Below are 26,409 nucleotides of genomic sequence, written 5' to 3'. Positions count from 1 at the left end.
GTTTAAGAAATTCTGGCCCAACATCATGCACAGTTTGCTCACTGATTACAAGCCTGGGATAGAATTACCATATATTGCAGCCGAACTAAAGGATGTATCCACAGATATGAAAGATTTTATGTTTTGTAAACTTGAAATAACCCATCCACGTAATGATTACTGAGAAGTATTGGAAATTGACTTTACTGTTCTTGGAAGAAGTCACTCCGCAAGGTGTAGGCCTATCATAAGCCAAGTGAGATAATCAAGCATGGTTCATGGCAAGATTGATGTATGTACTGAAAATATTCTTGTTTAGAAATATGGGTTTCAAACTAACAAACGCAGTGAAACAAGGTCTTGGGGACTTCTGTGTCTTTGATGTTGGATTTATGTCAAAGCCTGGTTCCTCTCCAGGTTGTCAACTGCAGTTCCTGCCAGTGAGTTGGGTATGTTGAAACTCCTTGTGGCACAAACATCACCAGCAGCCAAGGATGTCCTGAAGAAGCTGTGTGGACATCTGTGGTATCTAAGCAAACAGAGGGTAGCACATGCATTCTTTGACATAGACATTGACTCATCAGAGAAGAGAGCGATGATGAAAAGACTGTCAACAACACCGTGTAATGAGGGGTCACCCTCATGCAGGAATACAATGCTTTGCTGACGAAAGACGAGAAATAAACTCAGTTCATTTTACAAGTCGTCCAGCATACTGCAAGTGATATCCCGATTCAAAGAAGTCTACATTCCTCCAGGGTCTTTCTTCACCCTCTGTTATCGAATAGATGCCACATGTATTGTGCTGGAATGTGGACTAAGTAGTTTCCCTTATAACAAAATAATATAACATCACAGTTTATTCTGTTATTAATGAATGAGCTGGATGGTTCGTAGTGTTCTTGTATACTTTCTTGTATACTTGTGAAAGTGTCGCTGTTTCAATTGCTCCATGTTGTCACCTACAATAATAAAAGAATTGATTGACTGATTGATTTAGTAATTAAAACATGGTTTTAACAGATCCCCTAATATGCAAAATAACCACTCAGTAAGGGGAAATTTCACTTGGATTAAGCATACCTTAAATATTAACCTATTCGACCAAAATTTCACTCACATTAGTTTTAAATCAGGGAGAATCGATTGGAGGGGTGGGAGGGAGGTATTTTATAACTCGAAAAATGACCACCCTAATGTGTACCAATAACATGTTCCAAATTCATGTTATTTGACTCAACATCAGAGTTACCGTAATGTAAGTTGTTCATAGAATGCTTCTTTATCTTCTGTTAATGCTATTTCTGTTCGTGCATAATACTGTATTAGAATAAGTTTCCTTAACTTTATACGGGCTCTGGAGTAATAATTGTCAGATACTGGTTTCCAGTCAATAAGGCTTCTTTTTGAGGATATGGCCAGCAATTTTATTTGAAGGCATCTCATTTAAGAAAAGGACCTCATTTCGCTTCCCAAAGAAATCACATTAAGAATTTCTATTGTGCTAAAAAATCAATCACCCACAACTGGATTTAAACCGAAGGAATTCGTATCCAATAGTGAACACCAGGAAACTTGGTATGAAAAGTGTATGAAACAGATTAGTTCACATTTTTTAGAGGAATAAGCAAGATTTCGTTTCTTTTTAAGTATTGGGCTAATATTGTTCCTACCCTATTCAATATTTATTATTCTGTTCGGAAAATATGTAAAATGTTTTGGGTTTTTCTCTAAAAATAATTTATTTGAAATTACTAGAAAAAATGGTTTTAATATAGGCCTACAATCAACAAGAAATAGCTCCAACACCATGAGATTTAAGTTCCGAATAAATACTTCCACATTCACCATTAGCCAAATGGTTACTGCTGTAACTTTTCATGCTAGAAACTTGAACTCAAACCAATGAAGTCCAAATTATACGTGAATGAAGACGGTGCTAGACAGATTTTCTCGTGTCACTCCTGTTTCCATTCCACGACGAATATTATGGTACCATAGCATCATCATGGTGTTGGTCTGGGTGGCACAGTCAGTAGAATGCTGGACTTTTGTGCCTGAGATTGCATGTTCGATCCTGGCCCAAGTCGATGCCATTAAAAGTGTGCTTAAATGCGACAAGCTCATGTCGGTAGATTCACTGGCATGTAAAAGAACTCCTACGGGACAAAATTTTGGCACATAGGTGATGCTGATATAACCTCAGCAGTTGCGACGGTCGTTAAATAAAACATAGTTTAAAAAATCATCATGGGAGCATGTGGCAGCAGAGAGACAGCTTCAGCGCAATGCTATGCTACAAAGCCAAAGATCACTGGTTCGATTCCCAATGGGTTCATAGATTTTTCGAATTGACCTAATCCTTTCGAATGCACTATGGACTTGTGGTCGATTAAGTCTCTAACAGATTCTTTATAAATTAAAAGCACAGTTTTTGGAAACATATTCAAAATATTCTTTTCTTTTATCACCTATAACTTTTGTATACAGTATACAGTTTCGTTACAAAATTAAAAATGGAAAGCCACAAGCAGTATTTCATTAAGAGTATCAGGGACTTTCCCTTGAGATTGAAGACGGCAGGCATACAGGACTGATATCCTACTAATGCCAATTGTCTCAAATGGCTTTTTCACAACACTGGAACAATAAAGATTGATGACAAAAAGTTAATAGATGAAAGTTAAAGTATGTCGTTCACTGAGTCAAGAATTTGCAGGTTGTGAAGAAATGTACGCAAATCACACGGTATAAATGAATGTTAAGTTAATTTTTTGAGATCAAGAGTAATTTTATTGACAACTGTATTCAGTGTAATTTTTAAAAACATCTGAGCTGTCATATAGTCAGTATATATCGTTGTCATAATTTATCGATACTTAAAATAAAGGTTTAACCAAAGTAAATTTATGAGTTTTCAATTAGTTCAAATTTAATGGTAATTATAAATTCGATTGAAATATGAGTATTTATTACATACCTATCAATGATCACTGAATTACAGTAGTGTAAATTCTTGAAATCTGTAACCATTTCATTTTGTTGTGTTTGAGGTGAAAGCAAACACAGTCCTCCCCTCTCTCTGCTTTTGGATGCCCAGTTAATATATGATAAAAAAAAAAAAAAAAAAAAAAAAACATACTGTAGAAACAGGAGGGAAAGATGTCGATGTCAAATTACTTATATATCTAAGGAAACTTAGCCTATCTAAGAAACAAAACTCAACTCTGCTATGCTAGCAGACTCCAGAAATGTTCTAGATACTGACCGTAATGAGAGAGATTAGAAACAAACCAACCAACATGTTTAAGTGTATTTTTACATACAGATCACTTTTCATTGCATTCTTTCTATATGATGTTTGATCACTATCTTTACCTCCGACAATCAATCTGAAGAGACAATTTTAGCACTCGAAATATGTTTCTTACAAGTAATCTAATTACTGGGGAAGAAATAAAATTTCAGCCAGTATATGGGACCAGTGCCCACTCAGCATCATGATGAATTTGGGGAAATATTGTTTGGACTTCACAAATAAAACAGGAAATCAATGTGGTTAATAGAAGACGAAATAGGAAATGAAATAACAAACAATATTGAACAGATGGATGAAATATGTAGAACAGTTATATGAGACAGGGAATTGTCCACATGACTTAGCTATAGAAGGCAAAGCAACTGTGTCAGAAAACGAAAAAGATTTTCTATTCTGAGGGAAGAAGTTGAACTAGCGCTTATGGGAATGAAGAAAGGAAAAGCAACAGGTGTTGATTGAATTCCCATTGAATTAATGAAATGCTTGGATGAAGACAAGATGATAATTCTAACATTATGCAACGAAATATTTGAGAGAGACGAATGGCCTGAAGATTTTATGGAGACAATGTTGCTGCCAATACCGAAGAAAAATAATGCCAAGAAATGTAACGAGTTCAGAACTATCAGCCTAATATTGCACTCAGTGAAGATTCTCTTGAGAATACTGAATTGACGTTTATATTCTAAGATGAAAGGACAGTTGGAAGAAGAGCAGTTTGTCTTCAGGAAGGAAAAAGGTACGAGAGATGCAATTGGACTGCTACAAACAATCAGCAAAAGATACCTAGAGAAGAATAAAGAAATGACAGCTGTGAGCAGTATGGGATGATGCAAACAAGACTAAGAACATGGTTATTGGAAGAAAAATAAGGAAGGCAGCATGCGAATATTAATGAGGCAGTAGAGCAAATGGACAGTTTCAAATACTTGGAGTGTACTACAGATAGTAATATGAGCTGTTGCCAGTAAGTCAAAAGGAGGATAGCAATGGCAAAGGAAGCTTTTAATAGGAAAAGGAGCATCTTCTGCAGACTTCTGGAAAAAGAACTTAGGAAGAGACTAGTGAAGTGTTTTGTGTGGAGGAGAAACATGAACATTAGACGAAGTGAAGAGAAGTGACTAGAAGCATTTTAAATGTGGATATGGAGGAAAATGGAGCATGTGAAATGGACAGACAGAATAAGAAATTAAGCTGTGTTGGAAGGAGTGGATGAAGAAAGAATGATGCTGAAGCTGATCAGGAAGAGATAAAGAAATTGGCTGTGCCATTGGCTGAGAAGAAACTGCCTACTGAAGGATGCACTGAAAGAAATGGTGAACGGGAGAGAAGTTCAGGGCAGAAAAATATATCAGATGATAGACGACAATAAGATATATGGATCATATGTGGAGACTAAGAGGAAGGCAGAAAATAAGAAAGATTGGAGAATGCTGGGTTTGCAGCGAAAGACCTCCCCTTTGGCAGAAAACTATGAATGAATGAATGAATGACAATAGATAGCGAAATCTGATTTCGAAAACCAGCTATAACAGTTGAAGAGATCATCGTGCTGAACATGTTACCTCCGTACTAATTGGATGATTGTTCACGTCTGCTGAGGCATGTAGATGTGAGGCCAGCAGCCAGTTGGTCAGCCCTTTGTCCATGATGGGCTGCTGCACCACAGATTATTATTATTATTATTATTATTATTATTAAGTTTTTTCTTCATTAATACTGAACAAATTATTGGGGCGTATTGAAATGGTTTCTGTCAAAGCCGATCTGCTTCAGATAATATACATATCATCAGGCTGATTAATGAAAAAGTATGGGAATATAATCAGGAAGTACATTATCTGTTTATTGATTTTGCTAAAGCATATGACTCAATACATCGAGAAAGACTATGGAATATAATGGCAGAATTTGGAATACCTTCGAAATTAATCAGATTATATAAGATATGTATGGAAGATATGGTAAGAAAAGTAGTAACAAATGGAATTATATCAGAAGAATTCATAATTCTCTCGCCAATCTTATTTAATACAGCATTAGAGAAAATACGACAGACTTAATACCAGCTGGAATAAACCTGGGTGGACTACATAAAGTTTTTGCATATGCTGATGATTTATTATTAATAGGAAGAAATGAGCTTGAAATAAGACAGCTATTTATAGAATTTATGGAAAAGCATAAAACACTGGATTAAATATTAACGAGAGTAAAACAAAATATATGGTAATCACTAAAACAAATAGGATTCCCAATAGCCTTAAAATAAAAAATTATACTTTTGAAACAATTAATCAGTTCAAATATCTTGGTGTTTTGATAGACAATTCTAATGATAGAAAACATGAAATACTTAACAGACTACTTAATGCAAACAAAACTTTTTATGCTGTTCACAAATTATCTTCCCGTTTTTAACCAGAAATTTAAAAATCATTTTGTACAAAACACTAATCCATCCTGTACTATTATACTGCTCAGAAACATGCAGCTTAACTAAAAAGGAAAAACATAAATTAATGGTTTTTTAAAACAAAGTGTTGAGAAAAATTGTTGGTCCAGTTTTTTACCCACTTAAAACCAAGTGGAAAATTCGACATAATAATGATATTCATAAACTTTATAATCAACTGTCAATTTTAGATGTAATACGGACCAGAAGATTAAATTGGGCAGGACACGTTATACGTATGGATGACTGCAGCAGCATAAAACAAATATATATGAACACCTTTAACAACAGAAGGCCACTGGGAAGACCTCGAAGTAGATGGAAAGATGTAATTCAGACGGAATGCATGGAAATGGGAATTACCAACTGAGAGGAACTAGCAAAAGACAGAACAGAGTGGAAGCGTTTTGTGAAATCGACATGGAGTTGACATGCTCCATAATGTTCTTTGATAAGCTGATTGATTATATTATTATTATTATTAATATTAATTTAATTACTATGTATCTTGTTTTGTTCCCTGGAAACTAGAAAAAAAAAAAACAAAAACAAAAAAAGGTCTTTTGCAGGACGAGTGGTGTAGAGAATCACTAAATTTATTACACCATCCAATATTTACAAACAGTAACAAATTACGTAAAAATGCTTCACGGATATAATACATAAATAGCATGTGGTGATCAGTGAGTAAAGGACAGCTCTCACTGGTCGTATATGTTGTAACAGTGTTCTGGGTTATACACATCTCCCTGCGTGTCTTGCCACACAAATAAGGGAATGATTGCAATTCTAAGTACAAGTAATTCATCCAACAATATTAATGATCCATAAAAATGGCATTACAAAAAGCAAACCATATTAAATATGTACTTAATTACAGGCGGCTCGTGACAGCTAAGGACTTCAAGTCACATCCATCTCCATAGAAAATTATTCGTGTGCTAAACAATGTATTTCAGTGCTGTTAACGCCATTTAATTTACACTGTACACTTTATAAATTTATGCTATTCACACGTCATTTTACTCTCAGCACTAACAGACAAATGCCATATGGCACAGTGTTAAATACATCCCCTACACCCTGCATCAAGAACATCAAATAACGCAGGTTTCAGTTTCAATTCCTTGCAATCTTTCTTCGCTTTTAATTTCTTCTACAAGATGGCTAAACACTTCATTTTTTTTTTTTGGAGAATTTTTACATTATAGATAAAGTCTTCCAAGACAAATAGACCACATTTTATTTATCTTTGTTAGATTGATTAAAAGGCAGTTATTGATTAACAAATTAACTTCAATAGTGAATTAATACTTCTTTGTAAGGTTCACACATAAGTCACATTTTAGGCTGTAAGCTCCACATATACCAAATCTAAATGTATTTTAGATTCTACAAAAAATTAAAAGTATTTTACCTATTACATGGAACTTGGAACACAAAGTTTGTGGGATCTGAATTGTTATACAACATACAAAGTTATAGTAGGAGAATTTTGGTAAATTTAGGTTTTTTTTTATCTGAAACCATGATACCTGATGTGCACGTGCAAAAAAAGAAGTATATTGAATTACTAAATGAGAATCATTGGAATTAAATGTTACATCATTCTATTCAGCCATTCATGGGAACATGAAATTATTTAATTTAAATTTCAATTCGAGCAGCTTCCTTAAACAGTACCGTATTTACTCAAATATAATATGCACCTCAATTTTTTATCCTAAAATCCAGAAAAAAATTACTGGCGAATAAAATACGCACCTGTGCTAAATACCATTGAAGATTAAAATATTATATTATCTAAACAGGTTACAAAGGCAATCTCTTACCTCCAGCTGTACATCACATTCATTCACACATGCAGTAAGTATATCAGAACTGGTACTTTCAGTCAACAGATCTGGGTTGATGTCAGAACATTGACTGACAATGATTAACATCATGCTACTCTTTCATCAGTAATTTTATTGCTGGTAAATTGTTTTGGTTTATTTAAAGGCAGTAATTATTAAAAGTTGTAGGCCTTTGCAAAAAATCTCAGAGTAAAAGAAAAAAGTGTGATTAAGTCATTACTGTAGTTGAAAATAATATCCGTGTTAATAACTATTCTTGTCAAAAACGGACATTTAATTACGAATGAAAAGTGCACAAAAACGAGAAAACACGAACCTGCAAAGACCGTTTCTGTCAGAAGTTTCCCCACTATATCTCGTAGCATAAATTGCGGATTCATTTAAATTTACTTGAGTATATGTGTTTGCACGCGAATATAATATGCATCCCAGTTTTCAAGACGACATTTTGTCAAAAAAGTGCGTACTATAATCGCGTAAATACGGTATTTTTATACATCTCAATTAACAGTATGCTCCTTACACAATGTACTGAAATGTTCAACAACTGTAATTTATTATAAAAATAGAAAATTGAACACTTTACAGTCAACATTTGCCTAGTATAAACAAACAGGTTTCAAAGAAAGATATTCTCACAGGGAAGGAGAGGAGATATAACATAACCATATATAGCCCACTCATTACAAAAGCCACGAGCCGCCACTGATGTGCGTGTGTATGTTTTTGTGTGTGTGTGGGCGTGCGCGTGCTGCGTGTTCACTCACTAAAGAATGGAGTTAACAAAAGTTGGATTGAGAAGCATTTTGTGTGAGTAACAAGAAATTATATTACACCACATAAGGAAAGTATAACACAAACATTCCTATGCCTTGTGATGAAACTCTTGAACACATTTTAACAATTGTTAACCCACACCGAATTCAACCACATTCAATGCATAGTACAGATCCCAGCAAGTCGGTCAAGTGTGTAAGTTGTTGGCATATTCTAGTGACACTTAGGCTATTTGTATCAGACAACCGAACTCCACTGGACGGATTTTTGACAAAAACATAATACTGTATTTCTACAAAGAAATTTCAGAAACTCTCAGATCATGTAGTCTCATGTATCATACCTAAGTCTTAAAATGACAAATAAATGCCCATGATTATTTAAAGATTTTATGAAAAAACCGAAAGGTAACAAAGTAACGGATAACAAATTTTTAGTTTCATGATTCTACATACATTAATAAAAGATTTTAAAATTACATGCACTAATATTTTACACAAACCTAGGAACAAATCCGAGCACTTTAAAGAATCACTTTATTTGGAAAACGAAGTGTTTTCTAAACAAAAATATATTACCCACATTTCTTAAATCTTTTCAAACATCATTATCACACCATATTACATTGACTTCTGGCACCATAGGAACTCAATTCAGGTTTAACAATAAAAGTAGGGATACCGAATATGTCTGCATCTCCAATACCAATAGAAACAATGCCAGTACTGTTACGAAATAAAATAATACTGGAAAACGGTGATGTAGAGATAATTGCAACTTGCAACTACTTCCATACCAGCTACCTGTAAAAAAATTAATATAGAATAAAACATATTTTTACGCCAATGTTTTATATACTGTGTAATGAATTTCATATAACACGTGCAAGTTAGAAATTAACTAATTTCGTAACACATGATGAAAATAAGGTATGATGAATTGACACACTCGAGATAAAGGAAATAAACCCAAATTCACTTTAAGAAGTTAATTACAAGAAAAATTGTAGTGGTTAAAATGAGAAGATAGAGGAGAGCTACAAGGAAAACAGGTTAAAGCCAAAAAGCAGGAAGAGATGATGGTACCACCACAAGTCTTTTTTTTTACACATATATATTTTTGATCGATGTGAACAAGGGAATTCATTGTCTGATCTTTTAAAGGAGACAAGAGTGACAATGGCTGTCCCATGTTGAAGTAACACGAAAAGTGAATGTAACCAGTTCCTCCTCCAATTCTATTTCAAATAAATCCTGCAGATATGTACTAATCAACACGGTGAAATTTACGAGACTGATTTTATTGTTTTCTGTCCTATCTTGTCTTTCAGATTGCTTTACAACTATATTCAATAAATAAGTTTAACTTTACACCCATTTTTTAATTCGAAGTATGAACTGCAACTGGCTAACATTCTTAGAAGGAAGGTTTATGGTTAATATAACATTAATGAGGCAAAATAATATTTTCCCATTAGAACACAGAACCTGTATCTTCAAGCCTGGCCATTCATTGATCTATCAAATTCAAAACCTAAAGTTACAAGTGTTAGTAAATCTAAGTTACTGACAAGGCAAAAACTTTCTAGAGAAAAATACAAACTATTACGAGTTTAAGTTGGTAACACAGAAACCATTTGTATAAGATAACCATGCCTTTGATGACATTAGCATAAGTCGAAATCATTGTTTTCTGAAAATTGGTAAATAAATGTACTTAAAATAAAAGACTTTGAGTTACTGCAACCTGCTCAGTCAACTATTAACATTAATAAAGCTGCAGTTAAATGAAGTGCGGCCCAAATTTAATTAGAACAACAATCACCATTACTACCCACAGTATATGGTTGACTTGTTGATGGACACTCTTATGAAACAGTGTTATAGGTAAACAAAGAAAAGGTGAAGAAAATTTTAACAAGAATTTCCATTACAGTGTACAAGATACAAGAGAGCTAGTATGCACCTACCTAAGTTAATAAGTTACTCTTTCAATGGCAAGTTAGTATTTGTTTAATGACAGTGTGGAATTAAAAATTTTATCTTGAGCTGCTGAGATATCTAAAAAGCAAGTAAGGGAATCATTAGAATAACACACGAAACTGATGTATTCTAAGAAACCCACGTGACAGCTGCTTTCTAAGTCATTGATTTAACAGGATACACTAGAAATCAAACCTTGAGATATTTAGTAAGTGATTAGAAGCGACAGATAAATATACATCTTTCTTGCCCCACCTCAATTTTTGTTTCAAAATTGCTTTCTTTCTCTAGCTATACACCTCACCAAAACTACTTTCCTGACTTCGCCATTTTCTGCATGGAGTGGTGAGATTAAGGGTAACAGACTATTGATCAGGTTTCAGGTATCATTTCTTCAGTGTTGCTATACAGTGTGTTAAAAAAAGTATCCAATATTTTAGGAGGTGATAGTATGCATCAAAACAAAAAAATGTCTAATAAACTTGAGTCCTACAACACATACTTTCTGAGATCTGAACACTTGTTCATAGGAGGTGCTCAATGTGACATCCATTCATGGCAATGTATTTTTCTGCCCTACAATACAGCAGACTACCAGATAATCATACGGTAGATGACACCCCTGGCATGGAATGATATGCCACAAGGAATACTGAAGACAAAAGTTTGGTTGCAGATATGAGCGGGGTTCAGCAGAAATGATGTTGTGAATTTTCGTAATCAGTATGTGTAGGCTGATGAAAATCCCCCTGCAGTTGAAGAAGGCATCAGCACCGATTCTCAATCAACTTATGGGCAGGTGTTCTTGGTGATAAATTAATAGGGCCATATGTGCTACCACAGAGATTGACTAGGGATCGTTATCAGGACTTTCTTATTAACGTATTAAAACAAATTTCAAAGAGTGCGTGGTTCCTTACGCTAAGGGGCAGAGGAATGCATTGCCACGAATGGACGTCACATTGAGCACCTCTTATGAACAAGTGTTCAGATCTCAGAAAGTATGTGTTGCAGGATCCATGTTTATTAGACATTATTTTCTTGTTTTGATGCATACTAGCACCTCCTAAAATATTGGATACTTTATTTTAACACTCTGTATAGTCATCCATAGTAGGATGTTGTCTGGGCAAGACTGTAAACATCTCTATCTATGCGATTGTTGCTGAAGAAATTACATCACTGCAACAATGTGCAGGTAAATTAAATGGTTATGGGAGAAGTGTCTTTCATTGACGACTGGCATAAAACAATAGAGAATGTCTATCATCGACTCACCAATTATGGTTAGCTCTATTATAATTAACTGAGCAATAAAAAGATGGAATTCTTTATAGTCATGAACAAATTACATAAATGTACATTATTCTGATGTAATTTCACTGACACTGCACTTTTCTAGGCTGGATGGGACACAGTGCTGCAGGAATACAATGTCCTAATGATGCTCTCACTATAATGAAATTAACATTCTGTTTTAGTGGTCATTACTTGTTTTTTTTATCTTAAAATAAGCTTGAAATCTACTTAATGTTTTATGAAAAGAAGATTTCTGCGACAGCAATATTTAGGATCATTTTCATATCTCTGTTAATGTATTTATTCATATTTGAAAAGAAAGCTCTGGTTTGACAGGCAATGAAATTTCATTAAAATAACAAATTGAAAGCTGGCAATAAATTTTTTACACTGGCTCACTAATGGATATAATTTTATTGATAGTTTAGTAATGATTGCTGAATTTGTCAGTTGTATACAAGCAAAGCAGTAATTAGATGCAGAAGAGCTCGGCAAGATCAATATGGGGAAACAAAACATTGCGGGATATAAACTGTAAATTGTAGCATATGCTGAAAAACAAGGAAACAGAGCTCCAGAACATTGCTTCGGACCATCACCAACGGCAAAATGATATGGTAGGAAGAAAGTCTTGTAAACATATGAAACGGAAAGCATATGCAATACGGAAAAACTGAAAAATGACCAGAAATAGAAGCCAACTCACTGGAATGGGTACAGAAACATTGTTAAAATGTAGTGTAGTTTCATCTGTAATTATATGACATGCATGCTCTGAAATTAACACAGAAGCATAATAAAGAAGAACTTAAAGGTGGTGCTACTGTTCTATGAAATGCAGTGGGTTGTGTATGCGAACAATTCAGATCACAGAGAAAGTAACATGTGAGCATGAAGATAACATTTACTTTTTCATTACTTAATTATCTAACAAAGGAAGAGGAACATGGTAAAAATAGGATAAATAGGAAATATGAGTAACACTCCATTTACATATGATGTTTCATGAAATAAGACTGCAACAATGAAAGGTGAAAAAAGTACTGCAATGAACATGAATCATGAAAAAACACACTACACAATTGCTTTCGTATGTCATGCAAATGGAAGTAAACTCCCTATCTTTAAATGCAAAATAAAGCTTAAAGATACAATACTGATTGTGGTGATCATACATTTTCACAAAAAAAAAAAAGTTGGATTTATGAAAATTAAATTATGCATTAGGCTAGAAAAAAGGAGTTCTACTGATGAAAAAAAAAAAAAAAAATCTCTTGGTAGTGTTGATCATATTTGAAGGACTCAAACTAGAATTCAAGGAATGCAACACTGAGTTGACTGTCATATCAGAAAGGTTGTTCAGAGTTGTAATATTATATATCTGCAAAGTTTCGAGTATAAAATATGGCATACAATAGCATATATTAAGATTATGATATAAAGATCATAAGACGACCATATTTAGAAATCTTACGCTGTGACTCGCAGTATTTTCAATGAACTCCATAGTCCACTGGTCTATCCAATAAAGTATATGTTGGACCATTTTCTCATACAATTAATATTTCTTATACACAGAATTCTTCGATATTTCTACCCGAACAATATTGCATCACTATTCTTAACTGGATTATATTTAATATTAAAAGTGTCATAGTCCTTTGCAGATAGTGAAAGTACTGTGATTTATATACAGGCACATGAAGGTGTATCAATGAGTTTAGTCATACAAATTGTTTTGATAAAGCTTCATTTGTTTATTTCTATGCTATTTTTATACTGCAGAAAGTGCTTTTTTAAATACAAAATACTATACAAAGTTATTTCAGTATTGAAAAAGACTAAATTGCACATTACATAAAACCCTAACAATTCAGACTTGAGTCATTACACCATATGAAGATGTGAGTCACTGTAGAGTTGAGTTGTCTGATATTGCTGTGGTTAAGGTTAAATTATAATATTAACATTGCACATAAAATTATTCACACAAATGTATATGTAATAATATACAATGTGCCCATTCCCACCGCTGTTTATGTGGTCCATTTAAGTTCACTCAACAATGAAGCAGGGCACGAGATTCAAGAGAAATTTCCTATAAAATGCGATTTTCAATATTGAATGACATACAAATTGTGAACTTAACAAAAAATCAAACGAATCTTTCATGCTAACAATTTGTTGTGCAGCACTGATGAAGTTACTCTGTGAAAGGGATATCTTCTGGAAAACTCGACCCTTTTTAAACGTGACAGTCATGACTCTGAGCCAGCTGATGATAAATATTAAGAGCATCTACAGTATAAAAATATTAATACTTCACAGTGTATGGTGACAACCACTTTAATTTTAGTATCAACTTCCTGTCGAGGGACAAGAATTACTGTGTTAAAGCACAGTGTTCAAACAGCATGATGATAGTTCGTGGAACTTGCATTATTTACTGTCCTCACATGTCGTGTCAACAATAACGTTAAGTATTTACAAGGTTACTCGACAACAGAGTTACTTCAGCCACTTCATATGAGATTCATCAATACTCAACTCAATGGAATGTCTACAGGACTTAGGAACATTGAAAACATTAATCTAAAGATCTGCAGCACAGAAGGCTCGTGTTTCAACTCCCCACTGTCAGCACTACGCTGAGCTGGAGTTGCCTGAGGCACCACTGATGACACTGAACAGAGCTTGACTATTCCGCTTGAAGCAGCCCATTTCCTCATCAGGCCATAACGACTCTCCAAACAATGATGAGAGGCTGTGGCAGAGCTTCTGGAAGTTCTGTCGCAGCACTTCTTGGTATTCATGCTGGTCTGACGTGATCAGCTTGCTGTTAATCTGCAGTGCCATGTAGCAGATCTTCACAAATTCTCTGAAAGATGAACAGAACACAAACATGAAATAAAGCATTATTCGATTATCTTCAACTGCTCGACAGATTCTTCGCCTATCTTTCCTGATTTCTGAATTTGACATCGATATCAGACATTCCTAAATGTTAATGTGTTCTTTGGAACATATTCCATCCCAGAAATTCCATGGTGTCCTCATGATGTCATACGAGGGGGGTCCAGGAAATAACGACCGTTCGCGCATACCCGCCGCGCAGCTGACTCCCCTTCCTTGATTGAAGGTCAACTGGCTTCCTTAACATGTGTTCTCATAATGTTGTGAGTACTGGTTGCAACAAGTCGCCATTGTGCATTTTGTGTTACTTCAAAATGAACGATGTGATTGATAATCCCGCCGACTGTGAGGTGAGGAGTGTGATTCGATTTTTGAATGCCCGACATTTGAAACCTGCAGAAATTTACCGGCAATAGAAAGAAGTGTATGGTGATACTGTAATGAATGAAAGAAATGTGAGAAAATGGTGCGAAATGTTCAACAATGGGCGAACAAATGTCCACGCTGAAACTCGACCTGGACGCCCATCACTCATCACAGACCTGAAGACTAAAGTGAACGACAGAATCTTGCAAGAAGGCGCACATCACTCGACGAATTGCATATTGCCTTTCCTGACATTTCTCGTTCTTTGCTTGGTGAAACTGTGTCGCAAAATCTTGGCTACCACAAAATCTGTGCACGATGGGTTCCACGGCAACAGAGTGACCAACACAAAACTCAGAGAATGGCCTCAGCATTGACATTCTTGATGCGATATCACACAGATGGAGACGCCTTTCTTGATCAAATTGTGACTGGTGATGAGACCTGGGTGTCTCACAACATCCCAGAGACCAAGCGCCAATCACGTCAGTGGCATCATCCCTCATCACCCAAGAAACCGAGAAAATTCAAACAGACTCTCTCAACACAAAAAGTCATGGCTACTGTCTTTTGGGATCACAAAGGTGTTCTTTTGCTGGATTTCATGCCAAAAGGCACTAAGATCAATGCAAATCGTTATTGTGAGACTTTACGAAAACTACGGCGAGCCATCCAAAACAAGAGGCGAGGAATGCTTTAGAGAGGAGTTGTGCTTCTTCACGACAATGCCCGCCTGCACACTGCTGCTTCAACTCGAGAATTGCTGGATCAATTCGGTTGGGAAATCTTTGATCATCTGCCCTATAGTCCAGACCTTGCTCCTAGCGATTTTCACTTTTTCACTAAGCTGAAAGACTTTCTGGGTGGTACGCATTTTGGAAGTGATGAAGGGTTGAAGAAGACAGTGAACACCTGGCTTAATGAACTGGCGGCAGAGGAGTATAACACGGGAATTCTAAAGCTAGTGAACAGATACGACAAATGTTTAAATGTAGGTGGTGATTATGTAGAGAAGTAAAGGAAGTTTCAGTTATGTAACAGACTTTGTTTTTTCAAATAAATATATATAGATTTTTTTTAATTATTACAACAAAACGGTCGTTATTTCCTGGATCCCCCTTGTATAATACAATAAGTTCTGGTTATTTTATACACCAGTGGTGATACCAATCAATAATGGTGAATATAACGAAATGTAATATAGCAGGGGAAATCAGGACATGAGAAGAGTCCTCCAACTAGGACTCAACAGGATTTGAACCTTGGCTTAGAGCTATTCATTCAGATAATAATATACTGTTTAAGAACAGATACAGTATTCACTAAAACAAATAATGGAAATACAGTATATGACCTGCCAATGAAGCATTTTAATTAGCTACTAATTATTTTTTGTAAAATATTTCTGTAATTATTAACAGAAAATATTCTTAAGCATAATAAGTGATCTTGCACATATAGTTCTCAGAGCCAGCTTGACAATAACACACATTCAGCTAAGTAGGCTATCTTTCTGCTGTTTTTTTTTCTGTAAAATATTTTCATAATTATTAACACAAAGTATTTTTAATTTCTTAAGCATAATAATTGTTTTCTAATGCCAGGCGTCTGACAATAAAGTCATTTGATCTCTTGCACTCCAATATTTTTCAAAGATATTATCATAATCAGCTACTGAGGCACAGATTTTGAGGTGTTCCGAATCCATTTCTTGGTTTGAATTGCACAATGAGCAGTTAGGGGATTGATATATTCCAATTCTATGCAGGTGTTTGGCCAAACAGTCATGGCCTGTTGCCAATCTAAATGCAGCTACAGACGATTTTCGTGGTAAATCGGGAATTAACTGTGAATTATGACGCAGAGAGTTCTGTATTATATGTGACCTCGCATACAGTTCTCAGAGCTAGCTTGACAGTAACACACATCAGCTATCTTTCTGCTGTTATTTTTCTGTAAAACATCTTCATAATTATTAACAGAAAGTATTCTTCATTTCTTAAACATAATATGTGGCCTTTCGTATACAGTTCTCAGAGTCAGATTTGCAATAGTACACATTCAGCTAAGCAGGCTATCTTTCTGCTGTTATTTTCTTGTAAAACATGTTCACAATTAATAACAGAAAGTACCCTTAATTTCTTAAGAATAAAATGTATCACCAGGTCCTAGGGTTGGCCAATCTGATCAGTGTTTTTAGTGATGTCCTCAATCATAAAATAACTAGGAATCTACTTATTTAAAAGATAAGTACAGGACTGGGTCCCATTTTCACTACAAAATATACAGAGAATGTTTCACAAGATGTCAGTTCCTACTGATTATACATGTGGGCTGGCCAATAGATGGCAGCAATGCAATGTACGAACAACAATGTACTGCTCCAGACAGACAGTCAATAATAGTGAATTGACCTCGAAATTAAAATGACAATAAACAGGATGGAGGAGGAACAGATATTAAAAAGAAATATGTGACCTTGCATATGCACAAACAGCTTGGCAATAACACAATCAATTGAAGGGGCTACCTTTCTGATATGAGGAGAATGACCACTTCGGTTACCTTGTAGGATCAATAAGGAATTCTGATGACAGGATTTTTATTTTCTGACTCGGTTTCACATAAATAATTCTTAAGTGTGTATCACTTTCATGCGAAGTATTTGTGTTTTATCGCACTGTCACCTATATAAAATGAACCAATGTGTCTGGTTCCATAATTAAGGAATGCAAAAGAAAGGTGAACCTAAGTAATAGGTACATTACCAAAAGCTAGTCACCAGGATTGGACGTTAAAATGTAATAGGTGATTGTATATACAGTAGAACCTCAATTATTTGTCACCCTATTAACTGATTGGCGCATTATCTGACTGTCTGTCTCTCTCTCTCTCTCTCTCTCTAAAGAAGATTATTACAAGTCTTTACCATAAGACAGTATGTATAAATGAGAGATTTGGCAAAAGAGAAACTGTGGTTTATGTCGCATTAAAATATGAGGTTGGCGTTGGTGAGAAATTTAATAAAAAAAAAAAACAGACAAACAAACAAACAAGGATAAAGTGTATGAAGTATGAGTATGTAAATCTACAACTCGAGAACTATTCTTATCTTTCTGCAGACAACCATCATGAGAAGTTTCATTGACTCTTAAAACCAGTCGTTGTAAACCGGACTTAAATTAGTGAACTTCTGATCCACTACGTAGCGTGTTAAACACAAGACCATGTAGAAAATTATGAAACTGTAGGTCTAAGTATTGTGCACTTAATTTATTAAAATCTTTTATGGTATGGATTAACCGATTTTTTCGATTGACCATTCAGTCCACACCCTTCATTACCACGGATAATAGAGGTTCTACTGTAATGGCAAGAAGATATGGCACTATGCAAGTTGTCATTCTTGTTATTTAGAAACCATACTGTTAACCAGACCCACTAGTAAGTTCCCTTTTCTTTTGTCTTCCCAGGTAATGGAGCCAACATTCAGAACGAAGTGCTGCATTTACATCTATGAAATAGGTAACCTTACACACTATTGAATCATACTTATACCACTTTATTTGACAATGGATTGGGTCAACAAGAAACATTCCATTCACAATACTCTTATACTTATTTTGTTAGAATAAACTAACAATATTACTGTATGAAGTTTAGGAGTCTTTACTTCATGGAACAGAACTCTGCAACAGACACATATTCTAATCTGTTCCAAGTAGCAGCCAGTTTATTTTTGAGAATACTACCACTTTAATTCTTCTTTGATGCAACTGTTAACACTAAAGAAAATTTCACGGGTATAAACCTGGCCACAGATGATGGATTTTTAAGGACTAATAAATATGAAGAGCATCATTTCAAAATGCAGTAAGTCCACTCACGATCGTAAATTAGTTTGAAGCGGATTTCTGCTCTTAAGAGTGCTACAACTTTCAGTCCCCTAACTGCCCATTGTGCAACTCAAACCAAGAAATGGATTCGGAACACCTCAAAATCTGTGCGTCAGTGCTGGTAATGATAATATCTTTGAAAAATATTGGAGTGCAAGAGGTCAAATGACTTTATTGTCAAATGCCTGGCATTAGAAAACAACAACAAAAACAACAACAACTTTCATGCTCGATTTATACAACACAATTTGCAACAAATGAGAGCCGTAGCAAGATGTAGTGCACTCTCAAGAGCAGAAATCCGCTTGAAACTATTTTACGATCGTGAGTAGACTTACTGTGTTTTGGAACGATGCTCCTCATATATATTTCTAGTATGACTTCTTTTCGAAAGAAAGTAAAACCAGATATACCATGTTGTACATTCAAGGAATGTTAAAGAACCCTAATGCAAGCAAAATATATTCCTAGCATGGCTTCCTTTGGAAGAGAAGTAGAACCAGGGTTTCCATGTCGTGGATTGTAGAATGTTCAAGAATCTTAATGCAAGCAAAATATATTCCTAGCATGGCTTCCATTAGGAAAGAAGTAAACCCAGATGTTCATGTCATGTATTCATACATGTTGAAGAATCCTAAACCAGGAAAAATTACCAGTTAAATGTTCTCTACCCTACCCAGTTCCCTACTTTGTAAACAAGATTGAAACTGTATATTGCACAGCAGGACAACATCCTGTGAAAAACGTAAAATATCTGACGAACATAATGGGTGGGGAAGATAAAAATGGAGTGAAATATGTGTTCAAAGGTTTTAGCGCTAAAGGGCCCTGTAAAGAAGACCAATATTCAGATATGGACTCTTTTTCCAATCCAGGCGATTTTATTCATAAAACAAAAAATAATAACCAGCAACATTGTGCTGGAAAACTAGAAAATTTAGACACAAACCAGTATCTGACCACTGAAGAAGTATAGTGGCAATGACACAGATCTTCATTTTATACGTTAATGGTATGAAAAATGATTACTACATATTTGGCCATAAAACATAACTGCTCACGCTTATTTGTGGATAATACAATACAGTATAGGACTTGGTGATATTAATGTGGCACTCACCTGAACACGTCCTTCAGATCCTCGACCTTATCCTCGGGGTAATGTAAGTCCAGGCTGGGGTCAAGGAACACAGAGGCATATGCCAGGGGGCCAGCATTCACCTGGACACACACACTGCCCTGGAGGCGCAGCTGCAACTTCTTTGCGTCTGTTGGCTTCATGAACACGACTTCCTCCAATTCAGCTACACGTGCCTGCATCTCGTCCAGTGCCACCTCAATGGGACTCAGCTCCTGTATGCGCTGTTGTACCACTCGAATCCTCTTCTTCACGTAGGGGAACGAGTATTGAGCTGCAGCCAATGTAACAGCACTTCATAAACCACCAAATTGTCAAATTGTCTTATGTTTAGAAGAATAGATAGCTATGAAGCAGTTCAGAATATGTCAAGCTTTAAAGAAGCATTCAAATACTGTTATACACATATTATGACATATACAACCCGAATGTATATTGTGTATACCTCTTTAACATCAAATATCGAACACTGCTAATGTTCAGAAATAGACTTTTGAGTATTTCGCCATACCCTGGAACTTAACACATCCAGCATTTTGGAACTACATATGGATTTCATCTGCAGCCCAGTTGTTTACAGTAGCCAAGTACAATGGGCCCAAAAGAGTAGGTTACTCTTCAGGTGTACCAAATTGCTGATAATGAATAGTAGCTGCGAAATGTTGGTGAGTTGAGTTCCAGCATATGGTGGAAAACCAAAAAGTCTACTTTTGAACACAATCACTGAGAAAGCCTAAAAACTCCTCATACTGTTAATGTAATTTCATCTCTGTTCACAAGTTTCAGAACTGTTGCAGAAGTGTTCAGAATCTCAGCAATTATGCTAAGAATTATTCCCCTTTCACGAAATCTCTAGAGTGAAATTTTAATTTTTATTAGAACTTTATTTGGTGTGAAGCTATGAAATCTTTAATTTTAAACTAGGATTAGATACCCTACTATTTTGGATATAACAAACAAATCTTTAGTGCAGGTAATGTGTCATAGATAACTAGTCCTATAAGCGCCAACTTCATTGAAATATTGGGGGAATGGGGGAGGGGGGAGAGGTCAGACTATGCAATAAAGTAAGAGCACACAGAGTAAGAGCTATGATGAAAAATAAGTTTCCAAACATTCATCACGAGTTTTGACATAATGGTATCTTGGAAAATCTTTGATGAAGAAATTTAACAACTGTAGCAAAAGTTCTGTGTTATAAGAACATAAAAAATCTATATATAACAATCTCTGGTAGTCCTCAGCTACATAGGGAAATTATCCTAAACTGCTTACTGAAAAATTTACACCATTTCAGATCACATCTGAAACATTCACTCATGGCAGAATCGAAGAAAATTCATATACTGTGCCCACAATGACTAGATTGGAGAACAGAAAATGGATTACGAGAAATTCCGAAAAATATTAAATTTTAAACATTATTCTTAACAACACAAAATTCTGAATGATCTAAGTCAAACAAATCATTTTAAACATGCTGACAGTTTGAAATGTCTCCATAATGAGAGATTGAAATATATGTTTCTTGAAGTGTGCACTTCAATTTTGAGGGAATGTACGTCAGATACATTAGTCGCAGTCTTTATCACAATGACTATGACAAGCAACAAATAAGTGGTACAGTAGAATTTCCAAAACTTTTAGGGGAATGGGTATGCCAAAGAAATGCAATACGAAGTCTGTTGTTTGATGACAAAAGTTGATTTGTAAAATAAACGATGAGGTACATCAAAGCAAAAGTACTAGTTACCATTTCAGACAGAACAGATTGAAAAGACTGACCACAAAATCTAGGATCACTACTTACGACAAAACTCAGCAAAGAAGAAGCAGAAGAAATGTATTTCTCGTACTTTGGCTTGGCCTGGAGTTACAGCATTGATATGTGGGGCAAGCAGACTTACCAGCAGAAGGACGATTTGCAGAGTGACATCTTTGCTGCATGGCTCAACACTCTTGAAGGTACATAACTTTAAAATTATTCATCTTAGAGAGCTTGAGTTTTCATCATTGTAATTATAATTATTTCCAAAATTATGGAATTGCACTTTCCTACAACGCACTTTTTAACTCACACGTATTTTGCACATAATATATGATAATGGGTTTCCTATACAAAAAGTATCAAAACATGTGGGAAAACTCTGAGGAATTTATAGAGGACCTGAAAACAAGCAAAATGTTCATATAAACATACGGTCAATTTTGCTTAGTCTTTTAATTACAGTCATTGTTTGTGGTGTACATAATATCTGTAATGATAAACAAGTCTCATGTAATTTTCTTCTGTATTCAAGTCACTGTTGATTTGTTTTGCATTCAAAGCCACTTGATGACTGGACTTGGAGCTCCATAAATCTGTCAATTTGTATTAATTTCATCAGTATTTGTATTTATATGTGCTATCTAGTAGGATGGAAGAGAAGGCCTTATGGCCTTAATCCTGTCAGATTAAAAAATAAATAAATAATAGTTGCCATATCAAAATAAACACAAGATATATGCTAGAACTTTTTTTATTGATAACTGTGAAAATTTGTTATTTTGAGTGTAATGACTAGTAACTAATTACATTACAACTAGTGATCAAAATGGAGTACTCTAATCAGGAAATGGCAGAAATGCACCTTATGTAAGGACGAGCTAATTGCAATGCAAAGGAAGCAAGGCGTTTGTATGCTAAAGAAGTTCCTAATAGACATATATCCAAGAACAAGATATTCCAAAGAATACATGACCATCATGTGGAAACACACTTTTAAAAAACTTGTTTGAGAAGGTGGAAGACCTTGGAGCACAAGAATATCTAACTTAGAGGGATGAGTCATCAATCATACTAACAATAATAGTGGGAGCAGCACCAGACACATAGCAGCAATCGAGAATGTGAGTCATATGGCAGTGTGGAGAATTCTGCGAGAATAACTCCTTTATCCATATCACCTTCAAAGAGTCCAAGGTCTTGGCGAAGCTGACTTTCCACCCAGAGCAGCATTGTGTACCTGGTTACAACAAACTTGTGTTCAGGATCAACACTTTCTCTCTGCTATAATCTTCACCAATGAAGTGAAGTTTACCACAAATGGAGTGCAGAACTTTCACAATATTCATGTACGGGCTGACAGAAATCCCAAAGCAGTTTTGGAAACAAGACACCAACAACAGTTCAGCATTAATGTTTAGGTTGGAATAACTGGCGACACATTAATCGGTCCTTTTATTTTAACTGGAACATTGACAGCAGCATCACACTGTGACTTTTTAACAAATGACTTAAATGTTTTGTTGGAAGAAGTTCCACTGAACTTAATTCAGAGCGTGTGGTTCATGCATGATGGGACACCACCTCATTTTGCTCTTACTGCTAGAGCAATATTTTAAGTCAGCGATTCCCTAATAAATGGATAGGTCGTGAGAGACTGACATCCTGGCCTGCTCGTTTTCCCAACCTCAATCCATTGGATTTCTACTGATGGGGTCATTTAAAGGTCATTGTGTATTTCAGACCTATTCATGACATGAAAATTCTTTATCAGCAACTTGAAGGATGTCAGCAGACAAGGCAGACACCTGGATTATGGGAGAGAGTAAGGCAGTCGATGACGAGGCACTCAGAAGCCTGTATTAGAGCTCATGGTAGCCATTTTCATCACTTTCTGTAGAAGTTAAAAGTTTCTGTATAAGATAAAAGTATTGTAAGTTGTGTAAGTTATGTACACCACAAACAATGACTGTAACTAAAAAACTAAGCGAAATTGACCAAATGTTTATATGAACTTTTTTTGCTTGTTTTCAGGTTCTCTATCAATTCCCCAGAGCTTTTCCACATGTTTTGATACACCCTATATAGAGAAGGCCGTTACTATTAACATGATGAATTGATGTGTTTATATTCTTCTCTAGAAGACATCTTCACTATCATTAATATGGTGATATCTGTTATCAAGAGCCAAGAATAAAGTAACAGTGAGTCTAGACAAAATTTTGACTTCATTAGTGAATGAGGGGATCCTTTGCATGAAGTAAATATGTACTACTTGAGGACAATAATTTTACTTTCTCAGCCAATGGAAACTGGACCTAGAATTTTTCTGTCTCAAAATAAATTCCCTCAGCCAGGACTGAACTTGCATACATTGACTCCAAATGTAAGCATGCTATCACTAGATCCCATAGAACGAAAGCAGCTTCTTTGTGCACAACAAATGTGATTGAATATGATGAGTAAACCCATTACTGCTTAGACTAAGCTGCAAGTGACTCTCTTATTATTGCAATATGCATTACTTGTAAGGATGGTTCTTCTCTTCCATTGATCCTCTGGATTGCCACGTGCTTTCCCATCTCTTGTGAATGGAGTTTCGAACATGAAGCAGTTGATGTCATGGCTCTGCTCGAACTCTGTCTGGCGCTCCTCCAGCTCCAACTTGTCAAAGTATGGCGTGACGTGTGTGACTTGTATGTATGCATACTTCACGTCCAGCTCGCTGGGGTTGATCTACAATACCATACATAAATAATCACTTCACCACTCTGGACAAGTTATCATGTGATGAGTTTCAAACTCTTATGTCCTACTTACTGGTATAGAATCCATGATAATTTTCACAACATCCTGACCAAACTTGTCACAGTAGAGATGATACAGACGCTCAGATATCTCTGGCAGAGATGTCACTTTGGGCTCCTTGTACACGTATTCTACTCCACTGTCTTCTTCAAAATATGCCTGTAAAGCAGGACAGTATTCTCTTTAACTACATGGTGTAACAACAAACATTAATTTGAAACTTCCTTTTTGGTATCTCTGTCTGGTAATTTTTGTTAGCTGGTTATCCAAAACCCAGAGGTATCAGTGGAACCGTAGTTTTACTAATTGAATCCATGATAATGATGCATTACTTAGAAAATTTTTACATCATTTCTACTTTAACATAACAGACAGCATCACAGGTTAGGTAACAGAGTCATTTGTATCTGAATTAAAAAAAATTAATATGAAATTTAATTCTAAAAAGTCATGACCATAAATTTAATTTAACTGGCTAAGGAGAACACAGAAATCATGCTAGGCTTCAAAATAAACTCGCTAATTTATTATTATAGATATAAGTAACAAGCCTGAAAATATTGTATATAAAATACGCCAAAAAATTCCTACATTTTACGACTTTCAATAACTATTTTATAACTTTTCCTGTTTCTAATCATTTTGTTTATCACACATACTACTTGAAATATTCAATATGCTTTCTTAAAAGGCTATTGTTTTTCGTATGTACAAACGCAATTACTGTTGAATAACTTTATAATCCTGATTTATAGGATAAATAAATAAAAATCTAAAAGCCAAACAAAAGAAACTCAACTGAAATTTTATAATGTTATGACTTTACAAAGTTTACTCTATGGAAGTGAATCATGGTTAGTTAATCGAAGAGACCTGAAAAGAATTGAGGCAGCCTAGATGAGGTTCCTAAGAATCGTGAAAGGATGTAGATTAATAGACATGATTCAAATGATAACATAAGAGACAAATTAAATACTGAAGGAATTACGTATGAATTAATACAGTACAGAGGTAACTGGGTAAATCATATTCACAGAATACATCAAGCAAGATATCCTAAATTAATATTAGATTATTAACCCAGAGGATATCACAATGTTGGAAGACCTAGGAAAAGATGAAAGGAAAATGTGAGACCAGAACAGAGTTAAGGTCTAAACATTGATGATCATAAATAGGTAAGTAAATATGTAAGTAAATAAATAAGTAAACAGGTAAGTAACTAATTAAAAAACAAACACAGAACAGATAAATAGATAAACACAGAAATACATGAATAGATACACACAGAAATAGACAGATAAATAGATAAACAAACAAATAAAAGAGTATATTTCTGATATTACACAATGTTTGACACTGTATTATAACGACTTTTAATCATTTAAGAATGACTGCATGCAAATATTTACAGCAGGCATACCTGCCCAAAGAAGGCCACCCTGTAGTAGCGGCCAAGTAGCCTTTTGCCAGTGCGTGTCACCTCCATGATCTTGCTGTAGGCTTGCGCCAAAGACTGGTAGCAATGTGTCAGCGCTTCATAGTTGCGTTTGTGCTCGTGCATGGGTATAATCAGGCGGTACAGCTCTCCTAGCAGCTCGTAACGCTCTGCCTTCTCCAGATACTCTGCACAGCGCTCCAGTTGTTCCAGAAGCACATATTCTGTGTATTGTATGTCTTGCACACCTGCACACAGTCAACAAGTAGGTTAGGGTTAGGTTAAATATGCTGCAGTTCTGTAGAGCTGGAAAGGGAACAGGTCTATTTCAGCAACACATAATGTATTACTTACTTACAAATGGCTTTTAAGGAACCCGAAGGTTCATTGCCGCCCTCACATAAGCCCGCCAGCGGTC

The 26,409-nt window shown here is 35.3% G+C and overlaps 1 protein-coding gene across 2 annotated transcripts in view; it reads right to left on the bottom strand.

Moving 5' to 3' along the window:
* Positions 1-13,863: 13,863 nt before the first annotated feature.
* Positions 13,864-26,409, bottom strand: part of Ziz (dedicator of cytokinesis protein Ziz) — a 79,929-nt gene continuing 67,383 nt past the window's right edge. Inside the window, exons 31-35 of one of the 2 annotated variants that reach the window (XM_069820961.1) lie at positions 25,977-26,239; positions 24,566-24,712; positions 24,271-24,481; positions 19,963-20,254; positions 13,864-14,545 (exon numbers count right to left, since the gene is read on the bottom strand). In XM_069820961.1, coding sequence (XP_069677062.1) covers positions 14,311-14,545; positions 19,963-20,254; positions 24,271-24,481; positions 24,566-24,712; positions 25,977-26,239 — 1,148 coding nt within the window. In that variant the 3' untranslated portion in view covers positions 13,864-14,310. The remainder of the gene's footprint in view (positions 14,546-19,962; positions 20,255-24,270; positions 24,482-24,565; positions 24,713-25,976; positions 26,240-26,409) is intronic. The other variant, XM_069820960.1, reaches the window with a different exon arrangement.

Source organism: Periplaneta americana, chromosome 3 (assembly GCF_040183065.1).
Source record: "Periplaneta americana isolate PAMFEO1 chromosome 3, P.americana_PAMFEO1_priV1, whole genome shotgun sequence".
Taxonomy (NCBI): domain Eukaryota; kingdom Metazoa; phylum Arthropoda; class Insecta; order Blattodea; family Blattidae; genus Periplaneta; species Periplaneta americana.
This window is presented reverse-complemented; position numbering and strand designations above follow the sequence as displayed.